The sequence below is a fragment of the Antedon bifida genome, chromosome 6, assembly GCF_963402885.1.
Source record: "Antedon bifida chromosome 6, ecAntBifi1.1, whole genome shotgun sequence".
Classification (NCBI taxonomy): domain Eukaryota; kingdom Metazoa; phylum Echinodermata; class Crinoidea; order Comatulida; family Antedonidae; genus Antedon; species Antedon bifida.
Genome location: NC_136231.1, coordinates 24,751,017 through 24,771,526, shown reverse-complemented (window position 1 = coordinate 24,771,526; position 20,510 = coordinate 24,751,017). Strand labels below are relative to the sequence as shown.

The following is a 20,510-nucleotide window of genomic DNA, read 5'->3' as shown; positions in this document are numbered from 1 at the left end:
TTATCTCTTGTCAGAATACAGTATGTAAATAAATGTTTTGCAACTTTCGAAGGTGATATTTACACTTGAACAGACAGATTATATTTGTCTGTTCCACATTAATCCTCAGAGTTGCATGCAGATCCACTAGACCTTTCACTATGGTTTAACATACTAACCTGTATCTTGTGTTTCCTTGTCTAGTTGTATGAGTTTCTTCAATACTAAATGCCCAGCTGGGTGCTCAATGATATGCATCTAAAAGAAATATGGTTGAAACATTAGTTGAATGCACCAAACACATTATATTTAATGAAAAACAAAAGAAAACAAAAATTAAAATCATATATAATTTTTTACCCATGCGTAATTACCTTATCAAGTGCATCTTTTGAATCTCTTGGAATTGCTACCAAGTCTTCTGATGCTAACCCACAGATAGCTTCCATTAGAGGTTTCTTATCACCTGTAAAAAGTAACAAGTTTATTAATGCTTCTGATAATAAGTAATTAATAAGTAAATTAAGGCAAGAACTATCTATATGTAATTGAATAAAGACTATTGAATCAATATTGATGGATGTGCCTGAAATGAAATACATTTAAGAATACACCCCATGTAGAGTATAAATAATATATGGAATAGAACTCAACAAAGCAGTTTAAAGGTGTGACATAAAACTTACCAATAGTATTTTGGTAGATGGCCGTAACAAGAAGACATGTTTGTTTGTTGCGTACAAGCTGTCTGGCAAAATTCTTTACATGTTCTAGCAATGGTTTTGACACAGATTCTATCAACTCTTGTTTCCTGGTGTTGGCATCTTTTTTACTTTAAAAGATTAAATATTATGTTAACAGCAAGCATAAGCCTTTTTGGTTATCCACACTTGGCAGATAACCATTGTGATTGTCAAGGATCATCTTATTTCTTTCTGCCAATCTTTTAACTTAAAAGCATAACATTTTTTAATTGGAAACCTATTTTTTAATGACGTCAGAGTTGCGCAACATGACTTGTGTGCAAATTGATGGAATTCTAGATTGACCATAAATTAAAAATTAAAAACCAAAAAGCATTTTTTATTGTTTTTTATTGAAACAAAAGTATAAATCATATCAACAGTCAACTTCCTGTAAAGTAAAAATGGTGTGCGATGAAATAAATTACTGTACTTATACAACAAAACCTTTTTTACAATGTAAAAAACATGGTTATTGACAATTCAGAAAGTTTGTTTACATTGCTCTCCGAGACTTGGATTAAAATAAAAAACTTCCGCAAATGTTCCATGGAAAGCACAGAAATATAAATTATAATGATACCAAGAATAATGAACTAACCTATGTGCATTGCCATCTCCCTTTTTGAGTAATTCAATGATGTGAGGATGGAAGTGTTGTTGATGTCTGTGACACAGAATGTATAACAACACCTTTCTACCATATTGATCTTCACAAATGTCATTTAAACACTTCATCATTTCCTATAATATCAAATAAAGGTTCTAAATTTATTCAGGATGGTCTTTAGGCCTAGCCTAGCTAGGCTTAGTTTTTAGGCCTAGCTGGTAAACAGTAACGTATAAACATCATACGCTAGCTATCAGCATAGCCTGATGTTGTTTAGTTGCTGCATTTATTGTCTTTCTGTTTTTACCGGAATCTGTTAATACAAATTGGGAAAAATCTGGCATTTTCGTTGAAAAGTTACAATTATTTCATTTGTTATTTGGGGCCTATCGAAAGTGGGTGAATCACAGAAGAAAAACAAAAATTTTAATACGCGTGCATGTTGGGATTTATAGAGGACCACTTAAATTATTAGAATCGACTTATTTTTCACATTTTTAACTGTTTAAAGACAAAAAAAATATCGCAATAGGACCATATAGTGTTTATTTTGACATTAAATGTAGTTGGTGACCATAAATTATTAGATTTAAAAAATAGGAAATAGGGCTTATAAAATATCTATATTATAATACTGTAATAGCACTGTTTGCGTTTTAGACAAATTTCTTTGCAACTGCAGAACACTTCATTCGGCAATCTCAGCCGTTTCCCGGCTGGCAAAATATATCAAGCATGCAATATACACTAACAATTAAAGAGTGCCACGGGAAGCAGGTCATCGTCAATCAAGCATACAATTGGCGACCATGCTGTACTGGATTATTTCGAACATAAATCCCAAACTGGATGCACGGTAAATATTCTCAGCTGATGCGCCCATTATTTATTTTAAAATACATATGAAAGTATAATACATCAATCACAGTCAATTACTGTAGGTCAATCAATTATAAGTGTGAACTTAAGAATACAGTAAACCTATTCATTTTATGAGTTTCAGTTTCTTTACTAGGGTAGGAGGCGAGTCCGGGATGATCAAGACATAAGTGAACCACCAGGGTTCAATTTAGACCGAACCCTGGGGCATATCCCCATACTTCGGTTTGGGTTTAGCCCCTCAGTTTCTACTGTTTGATCAGCGCTTAGAGAGGTTTGACAACATAAAGCGCTTTATAAATCCAGGATATTATAATATAAATACTCCGTGCCACACATATCATAGAAAATAATTCTAGAACACGAATCAGATCACCTTTATGCAACACAATGCTATTAATAAGTGTAGGTTATAAATGTTCCAGAAGTCCAAAGTACTACAATTTACTACAAGTTACCACTATCTACAATAATTATCTTTGTAAATGATATTACATAGCCTATGTAAATATGTGAATGTGATCTGTTGCATAATGCTCTGAGGTATTATTCTTCGAAAGGTGAGGTGAACGCAGCACCTAACTAGGCAGGCTTATTTACATAAGAAGTCGAATATAACAATAAACATAACTGCTATGTTTGTTTAGTGAATATAAATGGTATCTACAGCTAAATTTTTCAAAAAAGTGAACAGACCAACTTTATGACACACAATGCTGTAACAATCCAATTAATTTGCAAGTAAATAGATGTGAGTTTTGTGTTACATAAACGTTGTAAAAAGTCCAAACTATCTCACTACTATGCTTATTATTTTAACTTCCAAAATATTTCACTTAATGATACACATACCGTTAGAATAATCTTAGCCAGAAGCTTTGTGTCGTCAACTGAATCAAACAATGCCAACATGACCCAATGGCCATACTCCTCACGACATATCTTGGAAACGTACGTCTTGAAAGATTTCATAATAACCTTACGATCCTACATCAAATATAAAATTACAGAGCTATTATTAATAACAATTAAATGCATATCATTATAAAATAATTAAAAATAAATGAAATAGAGGCTATGATATAAATTGGAATTCAGCTTGTTGCTGGGATGTACATAAACATAAAAAACTTGCATGAATAAGTATTTTTGTAAAGCATGAGCTAAATTAGGCAATTCTAATGTTTGTTTGATTTATGTACAATTTAAAGCCTTTTTTTACACTAGGGGGATCTGTTGGGAGAGAATTCTAAAGTCAGTATGCATCAGTATTCAAATGTTCATACAATTCTTGCCAAGCTAAAGAATGCACAACAAACTGAAGCCCAGAAATGTTTGATTGGCCAATTATAAACTGGCTTTAGATTTATATCTATCTCTATAGATGATGTGCCTGTGTATTATGTGTTAGTTATATATTTCATACCTTTGCTGTGCCATGCCAAATACACTGCATAGCAACACGAGCACCATCGTGTGTGTGCAGAATTTGAACTACGACCTCTCTTATGGATTCTATCATGTCCTTTAAAAATAGAAAAATAAAAATATATAATATAGAAATAATGAATTTCCACATCTTTTAATAATGAACAGTCAATCCTTCAACTTATGAACATATTCTCTCAATTCAACAAATACAAAACATTTATCATTTTGCTGTTCTATTAAAGATATATTGTCCCCCTAAAAAAATATTTTTTAAAATTTTTTTGTTGAATATGTTATTTTAGTGTCACATAATAGTTATTCACTCTCACAAAAAATTGGGTCTGAAAAAAATTTATTTACCTGAGAAAAATTGTCTGGAAGACAATGAGTTTTTGGGTAATTTAACTGTTTATTTTGTCTTTTTATAGGTGAAATAATTTTTTCCCCCGTTTTTTTTCTTATGGAAGTGAACAACTTCATTAAAACTGCAAAATGGCCTATTCAAAGTCCGATTTTAAAAATCTTTATTTTTCATGATTTTGGGGGACAATACATCTTTAAATAAAATCAAATTGCTAAAAATCAAAGACTAATTATAAATAAAATGCTTTTCAGAGGGTACTAAAGGTAGCTGGTACAATTTATTTTGGTCAAACATTTACATGTCTGTATAAATATTTAGACACAGAAAATTGATGAATTATGAAAAATGAAACCAAAAACTGAAATTTAATGAGAAAGTTGTTAAAAAGAAAACTTAAATTTAATATCTTTGACTGTCACGCCATCTAAACATTTATAGATACAGTAGATTATATATTTCCTAAAAGTATGTACAGTATTAATATAAAACAAAACCAAAAGTTCCTGTAAATCTAAAATGAAATATTACATCTGATAAAGTTATTGTAGTTATAATGTGCAATTATAATAATAATTATCATAATTTATTATCTTTATTATAATTATGCTCAAATAACTTTAGTTTTCACATGAAAAACATATTAAAATATGTCATTATGATCCAAATAGTTAGAGATACATTTTCGGTTTTCTTTGATTTCATTATTTTAGAAATAAAAGCAAAACTAATCACTATTTTTTAAACCATAATGTACAAACTCTGTTAATAAATACATATTATTATCATTACAGAAATGAGTCGGTATCTTTATCAGTTTTTTAAGTAGATGTCGCAGAAAAGGCCGACAAAAAGAAAACCATTTACATAAAAATTAATGATCATATTAAGAGAAAGGTTTGGTTTTGGTCTCCTATTAAGTGTTACGTGTGGGGAACTGATTGCTACATTTAATACATGTATTATTTGCATCAACAGAATATGCCTACTTACTGATCTTAGTTGTGGTCTTGCATGTAGGAAAAAATCATACAAAACTTTGTGTATTAAAGTATGTTTAATAACAGTCCTGCAAGAAAAAAATAAACAAATTGAAACACAAAAATTGATAATTGAACATTGTTATTTTTCTACCTTGTACTGTGTTTGTATCAAGCCGAAACAACTTTGCTTTCAAATAATATGATTCAAATCAATGAAAATCTTTTATATGCTTTTATTTTTAAAATGTTTTTAATATGAATAAATGTGAATTACTTGAATTTTAATAGGTCTTTGGCTGGATGAAACTATATTTTAAAGCTAATATAATGTATTTAGTTACAGTGCTTAGAATTCGTTAAAACAAAATTCAGAGTAACAAAGGTAGTAATATATAATAAGCAATTATATATTCATGGAATCATATACTATTAAGGAGAGTAAACATTTTTAATAATTATAGAAAATAACATTCTTCAAACAACTTTTATCATATAATAATCCTTACTTGTCTATCATAGATGTTAATATATTTGCCATGAATTCTGTGATTTGACGTTTCTTCTCAGGCTCTGCCTTAATAATATCATCCAGACTCTCAATGCCTTCTTTCTGTCAAGTAAATCAAATTTTCAACTTGTGAATAAGATATATTGTCACAACAGATTCCCTCACAGATTAACCAATTTTGTGTTTAATTATTTTATATAGTAGAAACACAATTTTTTAAGCCTAAACTTGGTTCACACTTGGACACAACGGTTCGGATGATCCACCGCGTCATGATTGGTCATTATTTGTGGTGAGGCTACGTTGTTAAGTTACATCCAAGTGGGAATCAAGCTTTAAGAGTAATTGGCTTAAGTTTGTCAGTAGAAAATTTGACATATTTATTTCTTTTTAAATTACTTTTTGAATTATTAAAAAATGTTGTATTTATAGTACCTTAAATACAGCAAATGAAGGACCATAGAACTCTTCTAGTAATTTCGATCTCTGCTTTAAATTTGCATGGTTATTGTACGCCATCTCAATTACTTCAGACGCTTCTTTGTGTCGGACCATTTTACATACGCTACCGTGAAATGCGGTCATTATATGATTGCGCTGTTCCTTTGTTCCGTATCGTAACATTTGCTTCACGAAAAATTTAGCATACTTGCACTTGGACATATTTAGGATATGATCTATGAAATTATAAGACATAATAATCACAATATTATCCTTATCCAAGTCAACTGTTTTGAAAAAATAATAATTTCAATGACAATTATGGATAATAAATACAATACAATATATTTATATTTGGTAAACATTGGACACAAATATAATTGTGTTACTTCTTTCTTTTAAATAACCTTATATCCCTTTAAAAAAAATTTTTATAAAGTATAAAACTAATCTTTTTAACCAATATATTGTATGGCAATGGTAAACGTGCTGTTAGATTGGTGGTGAAAATTGTTGCAGTTGTATGGGGGGATCATAATCTAAATTCAAATAAGTCATTTATTTTCCTCGTAGTTTGAACCGAGTCCAATAAAACCACCCACAGTACACAATACTTTGTTGTTTACAGTACACATAATAAATGTTTGATGTGTAAACGTAAGTGGCTGTTACTCTATACTTAATTGTAGTTTATTTTGAAAGTTAGCATTGACCTATTCATAGGGATCAACAGAATGCATATTTTAAATAATAATGATTTATATAGCACTTTTAACTTAAGTGACAAAGCGCTTCACATCGAAATAAACTAATTAAGACTCTTGGGCTAGCCTAATATGTCTGGTATGTGTTTTTAATTAAATAATAAAACATACATGTAATATAATCACAATTTTATCCACACAATATTGTTATTGTTAATGTAGGTTTCATTATTGAAACATATTATTTTTTATTAAAAAAGATACGAAATAAAACAATATAAGTACATTGTATGAAACAATTTACAGTATAACTTTATACATGATCATGATAGAGGGAGTATTCAACATTGTATATTATTTAAAGTGTAATGAAGTACTGTTACTGTAATTGAAAATAATAAAATGTAACAAATGCTTTAAACATATCCATCATTATCATTGTCCTAAATGCTAAGAGGGTAGAATTCAACATGTTATATCATACAGTAGTAATCAAATTAGTAAATATTATAACAATCAGTAATCTTTAACCTGATTAAACTGGTTAGTACAAAGATTTCATCCTCAAACTTTAAACATTTGCTACACGTAGAGGGCAGTATAGAACATTTAATATTAGACTAATCAAATTAGTAAATACATTTTTTACCAACTACTAGCCTTTTAACCTCATTAAACATGTCAGTACATAGATTTCATTTTCAAACTTTAAACATTGTGCCACATGTATAGAGGGCAGTACTAAATATTTTATATCATAGTAATCAAATTAGTAATGTTATACCAATTACTAATCTTTAACCGGATTAAAAATATAGATTTCATCTTCAAACTTTAAACATTGTGCTACACATAGAGGGCAGTACTAAACATTTATATTAGACTATCAAATTTGTAATTATTATACATATTGTTATCAATGACTAACCTTTAACCTCATTAAACATGTCAGTACGTAGACTTCCATCTCCAAACTTTAAACAACATTGTACTACACGTACAGAATCATGAGCATACACAAGCTACAACAAAAAATAGCATTAAATTTATCAGATTTATGAAAAAAAAATTAGATAATTATATAAAAAATAATACAATTGCAGTAACTGTAATAACAGTGCAAATTGCAAGAAAACATTGTAGCTGTCATCCACACTACAGAATCCAGGATGAAGAGCATATCCTAAGCTCTTCCACACTATCAAACTAGTGTGTGTGTGCCCAAATACGGTAGTGATATGCCTAAATATGGTAGTGATATGATATCATCATGTCCATATATTGGCACATCACATTTTGTTGTCACAAGTTTGATAGTGTGGACAGGGCATCAACTGTCAATTTATTATGTATTTCACAGCACTAATGTTTATAAAGTGATCAACATAGTACAATACAAATAAAAGTATAAAGTACTGTACAGTACCTCTAACACTTTTCCTTTGACTAGTTCTTTTAATTCATCCAGGATTTCTTTACGCTTTTCTTTGCTACATTTTTCTCTGAAAAAAAAAAAAAAGTAAAGTAAAGCCCATAATAAATGTTTTATATTTTTAATTAAATAGTATACTGTACATTTAAAAAAAATTATATGGTAATGTTATGTTGTTAAAAAAAAGCTTATAAAGTCAACTGTCTCAATACCGGACACACTTGCGCTAGACTAATATGTCTGTGTGTTTTTAATAGTAACAATTTAGAATTTTAGATCTGAATAAAGTGATAAAGATATTGGAATGGGACAATCCTGTCAAACAACAGCAAGATATTTAGCAACACTGGAACCACTGTAGAAATTGAAACATATCTGAACAAGCTGCCTCCAAAAACGATACAGACTGTGAATATTAGTACTGTAGATATGCTGTAAAGCTCTGTCTACACTACACTGTCAAACTTTATGTGAAAAAAAAATGTGATGTGCCATATATGGACATGATGATGTTTCATCACTACCATATTTGAGTGCATCACACTTTTTTTGTCAAACTAGTTTGATAGTGTAGACAGAGCTTAAGTAAATACATCTGGAGAATGTGAATTAAACAATGCTGTAAGTAAACAAATTCATCTTTTTAAAAAACTTACTGTCTCAAGACTTCCCACATTTTCTTTGTTTTCTGCGACAACTCATAGTTTGTTTTCACTTGTTTGCGCACATCTTTTCTTTGTTTCTTACTCATTTGCAAAAGATCTGGTTTATCTGAATCTGTTGACATTAATACAAAATATAATAGGATTAATACTTTGAATCGTTATGTTATTGTTATTAATATTAATGATATTTGTAAAGATTGGTTTTATTTCACAGTAAAATCAACATTTTTTTATATCCGCCAAAAATGATTTAGTATATAATATAGGCCCTAACACTTCATTTCATTAATAATACCTTCTGCTTTTCGTTTCTTTCCTTTTTCCAGCTTGTCTCCTTTCTCCCTCTTTGCTTCTTTTAATTCTTTAGCTTCTATTTCCTCTTCATTGTCATCTCCTTCTGCAGCCACCATTTCCTCAAAGTCCATTTTCACAAACTTTTTAGATTTTTCCTCAAATGTTTTGTCTTTCTTTTTCTTTATTCCAGAAGTTGATTTCTTTGTAATCTTATTTTCTTTCTTCACTTTACCTGGATTGGCAAACTTCTTTTTCATTTTAATCTTTCCTGTGTTTGCAACAGATCTACTTTTCTTTTTTTCCATGATTGGTATTGGTAAGTCTATACAATACAATAATAAGGGCGAAACGACTCGTATCAATTGTTACGCCCAGAAGAAGTGGGGAATGAGGAATGGGAGCCAACAATATCAGAGGAGTTAGCCTAACTAGCGGGCTAGCCTGCCAAACAACTGCACACCAATTGGTTATTTTGTCTTGATTATTGGGTTATTTGTATACCAGTGAGATATATAAACACATACTAACAGTTATAAATTAATAAATAAATAGTACTAACCTTCTGAGACACAAAATTATTGTGAGTTTTTAATCAGAATCACAAAAATTCTGTCTACTGACTGAATAACTGGTTCCCACATGGTCGACCTTTAACCGGTGGTACAGACGCTCAGTATACTGCACATACTATTTTACAACGTGTTTGTGTTTTTTAAATACAATAACGTCTGGACTGTTACAACTATACCAAACAGGAGGAGGTAAACAAATTATGCAGGCTAGGCCTAGATTATGAACATTTGGTTTAGATTTATAATTTTAATTTTACTTTCTGTTACTCCAACCATGATTTCTAAACTATTTAAAGCCGTTATAATGGGACCTCCTGGTGCTGGGAAGGGTACCATATCTTCAAGAATTGTCCGTGATTTTGGTTTAAAACACCTGTCAAGTGGCGACCTACTGCGTTCACAAATCACGGAGAAAACCGGTACGTAGACCACCAACAAAGAAGAGGCAGGAAGGACTGTGTTTGAATTTATACAGTGTAATGCTTAGCTATTAGGCCTAGCATGAACTAGAGCCTTATTTTTGAAGTCAGTCTCTGTCTTATGGCTGATAAGATAAAAAAAGTCTGAATTAATATGGTAAAGTTATAAAAAATTAATAAATAAAGGATGAGAGAGCTCGAATGTATGTTATTTGACAGGATGTGCAAGGTAATTTTATACCTCCATGGTTTGTACAATTCATCTATTATGAACATTCTGTACATGTTTTAATACTGAATATTATTAGTGAACATAAACAACAATTTGTTATACTGTATTTAGTTGATAATGTTTGTAATTTGTTTGTACTTTAGCTGCTGGTGTAAAGGCTGATGATTTTATAACGAAGGGTCAGCTTGTTCCAGATGATGTAATGGTGGAGCTAATTTTGAATGAATTAAGGAATATGACATCTACATGGCTTCTTGATGGTACAACACCGATATTGAATTAAAGAAATGTTTAATGCATTTTAATTTCATGTAATTAGATCAGCAAAAGTACCTAAACTAAAACTAAATTATAATTCAATGTTTGATTTTATTCATCTTTATTTTTCATGTTTCGGGGAACAATACATCTTTAATCAATGTTGATGATCAAAAACATTTTTGAGACAGCTTGAAATATTCATGTATCAGCCTTTACTACTATTTTTACCGTGTATGCTATTCACAAGAACCCTATTACAACTCATAAAATAAATGTTATGATTTCTCTACTTCAACCTCTTACAAACAAGAAGGGACAAACAATATTTATAATGTATATCTTTCTTCAATATACTCATGTAATTGAAAACAATCTTTGTTTATTAATTAGGTTTTCCAAGAACAGTACCACAGGCAGAAGCACTGATGAAGGAGCAAGAAATTAACACTGTAATCAATTTAGATATTCCTTTTGATGAAATTGTAAAAAGGCTTGAAAGTCGCTGGGTACATCTGGAAAGTGGGCGAGTTTATAACTTATTATGGAGTCCACCAAAAGTTGAGGTAAATTCCAAGATACGTATTATAATTATTATATAGGACTTTTTTTGACAATTACACATGTACATGTTTTAAATTAATGCAAAAGTTTATTTAATGCAAAAAAACTATCTTAAGAAAGGAAAGTTTAATAGTTCCCTTACTTTTTGCATTTCAAACCCCAAGTAGTGATTAAAATGTGTTAAAAAGATTTATATGTTGGGCTGGCTCTGTGCTATCTTGGATGCGCATATACGGTACTAACTGAAGTATTATGTAAACTGATAATTGAATACTTACAGGGCAAAGATGATATTACTGGTGAGAATTTAATACAACGTGATGATGATAAACCAGCGACTGTACGGGCAAGACTAGAAACGTATAAAAAACAGACAACACCTGTGACAGAGTTCTATAGGTAAATGTGACATCTAAATGAATATAAGCTTGTATTTTAATTTTCTTTCTTTTTGTGGTGCTTGGAATAGCTAAATAATAACCTCAAATTATCAAGTTTTCTTGTGTGGTAAATAGAGAAGAAAGCAGGAGGTACAATACAAAAAGGGTGCAATGGATAGATGCAATGATGAAGTTGAGATATGGGAAGCAGAGATCCAATAGAAAGCAGAGATCCAATGGGTAGCAAGGATTCAGTGGGAAGAGCCCAATGGGTTGGGAAGGGTACAGTACATTTATGGGAAAGGTGCATTGGGAAGGGTGAAATGGGAATGATGTAATGGGAATGATGTAATGATGAGATTTATTTAGGAAGAGTTTGGAATTATTTGGGATGATGCAATGGAAAGGGTGTAATGTAGAGGAATTGGAAAGACGCTGAATGCTTTATTTTTATTTAATTAACTCAGTTAGTCTTTTTTCTTTTTTTGTTTTAAATCTGGTTAATATAATATTATGTTTTATTTTTCTCGTTTCTGTTTTAGGAAACATAACTTACTGCAAACTTTCAGTGGAACAGAAACAGACAAGATTTGGCCAGAGGTGTACAAGTTCCTTAGCAGTCACATCAAACCAATAAATTAAATGATTCCTATTTGTGCTATAAACTGTGATAAGTCACAGCAGAAACTACAATCATTGAAGGAGTAACTTTACTTTCAAATTCTGAAATTCCCAGTAATTATGAAATGACAATGATGTTGATTGGTCATATTTAGTACATGCTTACGAAAGGAAGTTTAAATTTATATCATGTTTATCCAACTCGGCTCAAATGGAGCCTAGTACAGGTTGGTTGTCGCCAGCCAGCCTTACATAATATTCTCAACATTTTTACGGTTCCTGAACCTGTAACACCTAATCGTGAAAATACGTGATCAACCAATCAAAAGATACACAAGGTGTTTTAAGTAGATATATATTTTTGTGATATGATTATGATGATTTTGATTGACCAAATTATTTATTAAGAAATTTTTATTTAAAGTACTATATGTTAATCCTTTTATTCATACAGGACCAAATTTTGTGTAGATAAACACAATATGCTTTTATGAAGATGTTTATATTGTATCTGTTTTTTTTATTTGGCAACTTATAATGAGAATGAAATAATATAGGGCAACAAATAAGATATGGACATCTGCCTCTTGAATATAGTTCAAAATGCTTGTAAATGTAAATGGGGGAATAACCTGTGACTTGCAGCCTACCGGGCTGAATTGCGCACAGGTGTGGACGACACATGCCACAACTTTCTAATCCCCTAAGGGTCACATCGTGTAGAATGCTATGGTTTTCTGAACAATGAGATAATCATATTGGTTTCTGCTTGATATATGTACTGTAGACACCATATCACTACCAGACGACGCGAGATTTTATGGTATATTCCAATAATAATAAATTTATTTAAAATAAGGATGCAGTTTTACTACTTAGAAGTTAGACAATTAAAAACAGTAATCAAAAATCTGTAATGTTATTTATTTTATGAAGCATGAATGTATATACATTTTGATTGCAAATTAATACAAAATAAATACTAAAGGCATTAATTAAATGATGCTGTTAAATAAAAGCTTGAATAAGGTATGGTATACCACAAACTGTACAACATAATACAATACATAAAGAAAATATAAAACTTAAGTTTCTAAAGTAATTCCACAGCACCAAATTACTCACTCGAAATATTGATTTAAGCTCTGTCTACACTATCAAACTTTATGTGCCCATATATGGACACAGTGCATGACATCATATCATCATATTTGGGTACGTCAACTCAAACTAGTTTGATACGACTAGGCAGATGTAACATGTATCGATGTAACATATCTATTAATAAAGACAATTGTAAATTGTGTAAATTGTTTAAAAACAATACTGTATATAACAAAAAACAATGATTCCTATAAATAAAATATTACACTTATTTATAAATATATAAGTGGTTATCTGTAATTTACTTACTCTACTAAAGTTGAAGATTATTTTTGTTATATTCACCTTGTTAGTAGTATGGACGCATTGTTGACACAAGTGCCACCGATATAAAGGTGTTATTTTCCAATAAAGATTATTATTATACTAATATGCATTATAACAGATTTATTTGCATTGTGAATTATTTTTATTTTTACACCACACAATCGAATATAGTAATATTAGAGCCATGATAGGTCGATACTAAAGGCATATTATGTGCTTTGGTTTATGGTACAGTATTGGCAGAAAGGCTTCTATTTTATCATTAAAATAAATAAGAATAAAAGTACTATATTGAGGTGGGTGTAACCCACTTTAAAGAGGGGCTTATGCCACAGGGCTAACTGTAATGTTTTACTTTATACTCTCAAAGAGACATGCACCACTAGGGGTGGCATTATGGCCAAATCAGTAATTGTATACTTATATTGCTTGTCATTGCTTCATATGTTAATTTGCACTGTAAAGTGTCTACAAATATTTGATAACCAACATTTTTCATTCATGCAAAGCAATAATAAATTATTAAAAATACTTAGAATATTCAATTATCTATGACACTGGTGTTTTCTAATACAACAGTACTTCTATGTTAGGTTATAACAATTTTCTAGGTCAAGTATTCATGTTAGATTGTTTGACCCAGTTTACATGATTGGGTATTAGTTTATATATCTAAAGAAAATATATTTGTTTTCTATTGGCACCTATATAACAATCTTAGATAAATTAACGTCTCATATTATAAAATAACATTATACAATTATGTTTAAACCTAATTACTTATATACTGTAAAAACAAAATCTTATATTCAATGATTACTTCTATAATTAGATACTGTAAACTAACACAATTTGATACAATGTTCAATAGTTACTTCTATAATAAAATAAACAAAATCTTATATACATTGTTAAATGTGTATTTAAACTTTGGTCAAAACATTTGGTTTTGAGGTGATAAGGCAGTTAGTAATGACTTGCATAATTAGTAAAATGTTAACAGATTATATTGCTTATTTTGCTTTTGAGATTAATAATCTTTTCATGACAAAAAAAGAAACTTTTAATGTAAAATTTGTGAACTTAAGAATTTATGGGCTAGGCTAGTCATATTTGTCAATAGTTAGTTCCATCAAGATAATACTATAATACTAAAAGAACATGCAATACTTAGTGCGCCTTATTTTTTTTTAGGTGTTCATTTATAACAAGTTATCAAAAAATATTAAAAAGTTACACTAAACAACAGTAGGTTTCACCTTATTATATAAACAAATAGATTGTGACATATGAACATTTTATCACAACTTGGTCGGTCATTAATACTTTTAAACAAAAGAAAAATTATAAAAAAAACACACCCACACATACGTTATGTGCTTTATTGCACTCACTCACAAAATCTTTACTCCCCCTCCCCACCTTAAAAAAATGGCACAACTCATGATCGCCACCAACTAAAGCATGTGTGTGAGTCGGCATGGTCGTCATAAGTGCCTCTACTTTGAGATTACGCACATATAATTCACAAACACAACGTAACAGAAAAGTAAATTTTCTAAAACAAATCAAACATATTCTTTTAATCAGCACTATCGTATCTTCAGACACCAACATTCACAAACAACAACAACACCTAGTGCAGCATATGAATAAGGCAGGTTCAAATATCTTTAATTTCTCCAGGCACAATATAAAACTTTCTACGATAATTCAACTTTCTTAAACATGTATGCTTTGCAAGTCATTTACACTACAGAAGTATGGCGTGGCCACGGGATCTCGGTTAGCAATTAACGGCATTAGACGATCAGTGAAGCGATGGTAGTTACGCTCCAGTTCCTTTTGATATTCCTTCTGATCGGATGCTATAAGCGTTTTGTTTTTGCGTAAGGCATCGCTGCATCTAAAGAAAAACAATATGTGTAAAATGTTACTGCATGGTCATCATAAAATTAAAAAGTATTTTCTCAGCAAAACATTCTTAAACATTTCTTTTTTATAGAAAAAAAGACAACCCTAGATTTTGGGACAAAAAATCAATTTTTTGGGGACAATAGATAGAAACTATAACATTTACCTTTTTGAGAACTCTTTAAAACATATCCTTAGTTTGTTGTGTTGTTTATCTAGTGGGATCTCAGCTGCTGCCTTATCTCCTAAGAACACTTGAGCAACTTCAAATGGACCCTAGAAAAAATGTTAAATATAATTATACTAAATCATATTTTATGTTAAATTATATTAAAATTTACAACATAAGTAACAAAATAAATAATTTGATTGATAATAAGAAAAATAAATAAGTCTATGCACACTTTGGCCAATAATCGCTGTGATTGGAGAAGTCTTGTTAAGTGTGGTATGTCGCAAGATGTTCAGTGTTCGTGATGATAGTGGTATTATGGAGAACAACATTTAGTGATGAGTTGTGTTTTAGAACAAACGAGTAACATGTGTTTCGGATCACTAACTTTTCTCTGGACTACAATTATAGTTGGTTTATTGGAGCCCAAGTTGGTAACAACTAATAAACTCTAATGATGTTACATTACTGTACTTACCTGGTTCACTGTAGTACCGATGCAACCCTGTAAGACCATTTGTAGGAATTTAGGATCTGGTGGATCTTGTATGGTTGCCTGTGCTAATTCTAACATCTTCTTTTGCATATCTTCAATTGCTACTTCTATTGGTCTCAACACAATCTGTTAAAAACATCAAGACAATTTTTAAACTTTAAACTACATACAGCCAAAACAAATGTTTTATTTATAGTAAATAGGTTTGTATATTATAGACATTTACAGTATAATTAGATATTTATATTTAAATTAGAAAAAGAATTATCTACTGTACAAACAAACATCACATATTTTAGTTACAATAATAAACCATGAAATTACCTCTTCCTTGTGTATGACAGTACAGCGAGTTTTGACGTAAGGAAATGCGTGCGACGTCGTCAAGATTGTTTTACGCTTATACTGTTCATGTAGTTCTCCATGAGCTCGGCCTTCTTGTGTAAAAGGTGTAGCAAATACAAAACGACCTGAAAACAAAGTAGAATAAAATTAAAATGTACGCATTTCTAGTTGAGTTAAAATATCTTAATCACTGCCCACTGTAAGGGTAAAAATAAGAAAATATAAAGTACTGTCACCTCAATTCACAGCAGGCCACACCCACTTTTAGTATGAGTAGTACGACCTAGGCCTTTTTTTGTTGTCACACACAATTTTCAAAAAGTGATAGTAAAGGTTAAAAAGTGGTAAACAGAAATAGTGTTTCTCATTTTTAATTCCTCTTTTTCATTTTATTTATTTCATGGATTACTTTTATTTTATGTGCTTTATGCTTTGTGCGCTTAAAAGACCAAATTTATTTATTTATTTATAAAAACAATAAATTCTAATGTAATTAAATTTAAATTTGTGTTGTAAAATCCTAACACCACTGAATAAGGGACCACGGAGGAATAAGATAACTATAATAAACAAATTCTATAATTTCCTTTAAAAAAAAAACAATACAATGCAGGGGAAGTGAAATTTTCAGCACAGACTTACGTAAGTTATAGCTTTTGTCAAAATGTGTCCTCCGGATATCGTACTCAAACGACTCAAAGTACGGCTCCACATACGTGACTTGAATGTACGATTTGAGAGGATCAAGCGTGCTAACATTAACCTTACGAGAATCTTTCATCATAACGAGGTTTTCTTCTCCAAACCTATCTTCATAGAAATTCTGAAACACACAGAAAACAGTTCATCAACTACAATTATCTTATTCCAATTAGAAATTTATAGTAGTGAATGTGCTATACATGATGATGCAGTTCATATCATTATAATGGCAAGCTTTGCTGTAGCAAAACATACAGTTGACTCAATACCAGATTCTCTGAAAACTCTCACAAAACCAGACCTTTCTTAAGGTCCAAAAGGTCCCAAATTCATGTTTACCATTAGAAACAATTTCTGAAAACCAGACATATTACGCCAGCCCAAACCTATTCGGTATTGGGGGAGTTGTTCTTTTTATGAGAGAAAGTGGGTTTGGAAACATATTTACTTGCATAGGCACATGGTGCAAAATTCTTTACTTCATGATCTACCAAATATACTTACCTGAAGTCGATGGGCAATTTCTGGCAGTTTAGTTATTTTTGGTTCTTTATAGATGAACTCCTCGCCATCTAGATCTCCAAACTTGGTCCCGTAATAGCCAACACGGAAATAAGTACCAAACATTCTTTTCTTGTCCTGAAAAAGGATAGAAGGTTAATATTAATATTATTATTATAAGTCTAATAACACACACACACACACAATAAAAAATAAGAAAATATATATAGGATGATCTGTATTATCATAGAAAGTAATGCATCTCTGTGAAGCTGGCTTTAAATGCAGTAGATAAACACATAAGTGACAACTCAACCAAATAAAGCAATTGCTAAGAGATTTTGAGTAGTACAGTATGTAAATTACTTGTATAAGCATAGAGACACAGGTAGTGGGAGCTAGACAAGTATTACCGCAGTTTCAACTGAAAAGAAACTAAATTTTAATACATTTTTAAAAATACATACCAGTTCTACAATCTTGTGAAATGCATCACATAGCTTGCTGTGGATGGTTGACAGTCTGTTGTAGTTCCTGTTGTTTTCATGGATTGGGATCAGCACTTTGTAAACTTCATTCACCACTTCATAAAAACCACCCTAAAAATGAAAAAAAAAAGTTAATTAGCAAACATGATTAATAAAAAAATTAAAAAGTTTATTACTATTGATAAAATTTAAATATATAAAGAAAAAATGCATTGTAATTCTTACCTCAGTAAAGAATGTAGCAGCCTGCTCTAGAAGGCCCACTAACCCACTCTCAGTGAAGTATTTACCAGAACAAATACCCTCCTCATCAGGTGACACAACATCATCAGACACTGCACTCTCCTCCAGAACATTTGAAGAAATTTTCTAGTAACAAAAATTTACAAATCAGGATTTATTTAAAAACTGATAATGGATAAATGACAAATGCAATTATTCACTTCTTGATGTTTAACAATCACAATAAATGTTACATTACTAGGCTCTCCTGTACATACCTCAAATGCCACACAGCCTACCGGCAGATATGGCCTATCTTAAATATTAAATTAATTATTACATTTCTAGGCCCTCCTATACATACCTCAAATGCCACACAGCCTACAGGAAGGTATGGCCTATCTTCCTGCATGTGTAGATACTCTGTGACTAGGCCAGCACAGTGAATTAAACACATAGCAGACTCTACATGGTTTCCTTGCTTCATGTGCATACCAGCCATGTTTTGAAGCCATGTCAGGCGTAAGTCAGGAGAATTTTGGTATCTAAAGGAGAAACATATATAAACATCTTATGATTATGTGGTAGGTATCATTATCAAGTACCAGCTAATTGTGCAGTGTAAAAAATGACAACACAAGTAAATGTTTTATTCTTTACAATGAGATACCTTTAAATTCTGAATTCTATTAATTGATTATTAATTTGACCAATCTATTATTTAACCAACTGATGGTTTAAATATGCAAATAATTAAAGACATTTGACATACCCTTTGGCTATTCTATACATAAGGTCCATCAACATCTCAGGGTCTTCTTTAAACTCTTTCATCTTGACAGTGTCAGACAGAATCATATGTAGATTGAATACAAGATTGTGAACCTGCAAACATTTAAAATTACACAAATTAATTCAGTTTACTTCAACCAAGGCAATCTAACAACAGGACACTGAGCTCGCCTTGCATTGATAGGAACTCATAACACTCTTTTGATCTTATGTCTGGCTGCAACAAATACTAACAGTACTGTAATATGTACATATTCTCTGTGGTGCATAGTAGTATTGTTAAGAGCGGATCGTATCGCAGCCAAAGATAAAACCTTTGATCTCCAAAGCTCAGCATCCTGTAGTTAGATTGCCTTGTTTCACAAAGAAAAAATATAACCATATGAAAACATTTTGACAGGGCATCCAGAATAAAGAAACATTTATTCTACATTTGTAATTTTTCTATACATTTATCAACATACAATTTACAGATATTCATAATCACTAGTGACATCTTTAGGGGATTCCCCTTCTTACCTGCTCTGGAAACGTGGTAGTTCTCAGTTCGGAATCCTCATCAGCATACATCAAGATGGTCTTTAATGACTTGCGTAGGTAACCCTCGTGAAAATTGGTTACTGTACCTACCAGGTGTGACAATGACATTGTCACCTGCATTTTCACTCTTGCAAAGTTCTGCAAAAATTATAAAAAATAATAAATTAATACAAAATATACATTTAAATGTGGGTTTGTTATTGTTATTGAAAAATCTTAGCTCTGGATTTGAACCCTGGTCTCTGGGACAGCAGGCATGCACCATCCAATCTACAGTGCCACGATATATTACTACTGTTTATACACATAAAAATAATTTAAATCAGCTTGTATTTCTAAACTAAAGAGGACATTGACTGTGTCCTATAGAAAACTTACATTGCCAATTTCAAAATTCTGTCGCATCAGAAGGTATAGGGAAGCACTAGCGTGTGAACGGACAGTATCGATGCATGAACTACAGTGCTTAAGGATACGAAGACAAAGGTCAGCGCACTGTTCAGTTTCATCTTCAAACAGCAGCCCTGGATACTGTAAAAATATAAAATATTTGTGTGTGAATGGACAGTATCAATAAAGCTACAGTGTGTAAGGACAAAGGTCAGCACACTGTTCAGTTTCATCTTCAAACAGCAGCCCTGGATACTGTAAAAAATATAAAATATTAGTGTGTGGACAGACAGTATCAATAAAAGCTAGTGTGTAAGGACAAAGGTCAGCACACTATCACAATCCTGGATAAATCATATATTGAAAAAAATGTCTCCTGTTTATTTAGTGCATCAAAACGTATAAAATTAAAATTATACTTCCAAACACTTATTCTTTCTT

At 31.0% G+C, this 20,510-nt stretch overlaps 3 protein-coding genes across 8 annotated transcripts in view; 1 reads left to right on the top strand and 2 right to left on the bottom strand.

Annotated features, from left to right (window-relative positions):
- Positions 1 to 9,747, bottom strand: part of LOC144844206 (pumilio homolog 3-like) — an 81,918-nt gene extending 72,171 nt beyond the window's left edge. Inside the window, exons 1-14 of the mRNA XM_078700978.1 lie at positions 9,590 to 9,747; positions 9,032 to 9,352; positions 8,728 to 8,848; positions 8,066 to 8,141; positions 7,568 to 7,661; positions 5,930 to 6,171; positions 5,493 to 5,596; positions 4,997 to 5,072; positions 3,638 to 3,736; positions 3,064 to 3,198; positions 1,324 to 1,466; positions 666 to 811; positions 354 to 445; positions 159 to 237 (exon numbers count right to left, since the gene is read on the bottom strand). Of these exons, the coding sequence (XP_078557104.1) occupies positions 159 to 237; positions 354 to 445; positions 666 to 811; positions 1,324 to 1,466; positions 3,064 to 3,198; positions 3,638 to 3,736; positions 4,997 to 5,072; positions 5,493 to 5,596; positions 5,930 to 6,171; positions 7,568 to 7,661; positions 8,066 to 8,141; positions 8,728 to 8,848; positions 9,032 to 9,335 (1,711 nt within the window). The 5' untranslated portion in view covers positions 9,336 to 9,352; positions 9,590 to 9,747. The remainder of the gene's footprint in view (positions 1 to 158; positions 238 to 353; positions 446 to 665; positions 812 to 1,323; positions 1,467 to 3,063; positions 3,199 to 3,637; positions 3,737 to 4,996; positions 5,073 to 5,492; positions 5,597 to 5,929; positions 6,172 to 7,567; positions 7,662 to 8,065; positions 8,142 to 8,727; positions 8,849 to 9,031; positions 9,353 to 9,589) is intronic.
- Positions 9,748 to 9,766: 19 nt separating this feature from the next.
- On the top strand, positions 9,767 to 13,574 carry LOC144844217 (GTP:AMP phosphotransferase AK3, mitochondrial-like). 3 transcript variants are annotated; one of them, XR_013612401.1, is made up of 6 exons: positions 9,767 to 10,021; positions 10,397 to 10,513; positions 10,905 to 11,077; positions 11,356 to 11,474; positions 11,998 to 12,499; positions 12,531 to 13,574. XR_013612401.1 is itself a non-coding variant. In XM_078700997.1 (5 exons), exons 1-5 carry the CDS (start codon positions 9,823 to 9,825, stop codon positions 12,095 to 12,097), a joined length of 708 nt encoding a protein of 235 aa, XP_078557123.1. In that variant the 5' UTR covers positions 9,767 to 9,822; the 3' UTR covers positions 12,098 to 13,574. The 3 variants fall into 3 exon arrangements, 2 of the variants coding, with proteins under 2 accessions (XP_078557123.1, XP_078557124.1); XM_078700997.1 differs by having other exon boundaries at positions 11,998 to 13,574; XM_078700998.1 differs by lacking the exon at positions 10,397 to 10,513 and having other exon boundaries at positions 11,998 to 13,574.
- The window catches only part of LOC144844197 (dedicator of cytokinesis protein 7-like), a 29,540-nt gene continuing 22,009 nt past the window's right edge, over positions 12,980 to 20,510 (bottom strand). For all 4 annotated transcript variants that reach the window (XM_078700959.1, XM_078700960.1, XM_078700961.1 and 1 more), the window contains 12 exons: positions 20,058 to 20,210; positions 19,659 to 19,817; positions 19,120 to 19,232; positions 18,712 to 18,892; positions 18,351 to 18,494; positions 18,105 to 18,236; positions 17,641 to 17,775; positions 17,077 to 17,257; positions 16,414 to 16,559; positions 16,072 to 16,215; positions 15,588 to 15,697; positions 12,980 to 15,413 (listed from right to left, as the gene is read on the bottom strand). In XM_078700959.1, the coding sequence (XP_078557085.1) occupies positions 15,230 to 15,413; positions 15,588 to 15,697; positions 16,072 to 16,215; positions 16,414 to 16,559; positions 17,077 to 17,257; positions 17,641 to 17,775; positions 18,105 to 18,236; positions 18,351 to 18,494; positions 18,712 to 18,892; positions 19,120 to 19,232; positions 19,659 to 19,817; positions 20,058 to 20,210 (1,782 nt within the window). In that variant the 3' untranslated portion in view covers positions 12,980 to 15,229. The remainder of the gene's footprint in view (positions 15,414 to 15,587; positions 15,698 to 16,071; positions 16,216 to 16,413; positions 16,560 to 17,076; positions 17,258 to 17,640; positions 17,776 to 18,104; positions 18,237 to 18,350; positions 18,495 to 18,711; positions 18,893 to 19,119; positions 19,233 to 19,658; positions 19,818 to 20,057; positions 20,211 to 20,510) is intronic.

Coding starts and splice junctions, on each gene's coding strand:
- LOC144844217 (XM_078700997.1), top strand. CDS start 9,823: ATGAACATTTGGTTTAGATTTATAATTTTAATTTTACTTTCTGTTACT. Junction 10,022..10,396: donor ACAAATCACGGAGAAAACCG/GTACGTAGACCA, acceptor TTTGTACTTTAG/CTGCTGGTGTAAAGGCTGAT. Junction 11,475..11,997: donor CCTGTGACAGAGTTCTATAG/GTAAATGTGACA, acceptor TTTCTGTTTTAG/GAAACATAACTTACTGCAAA.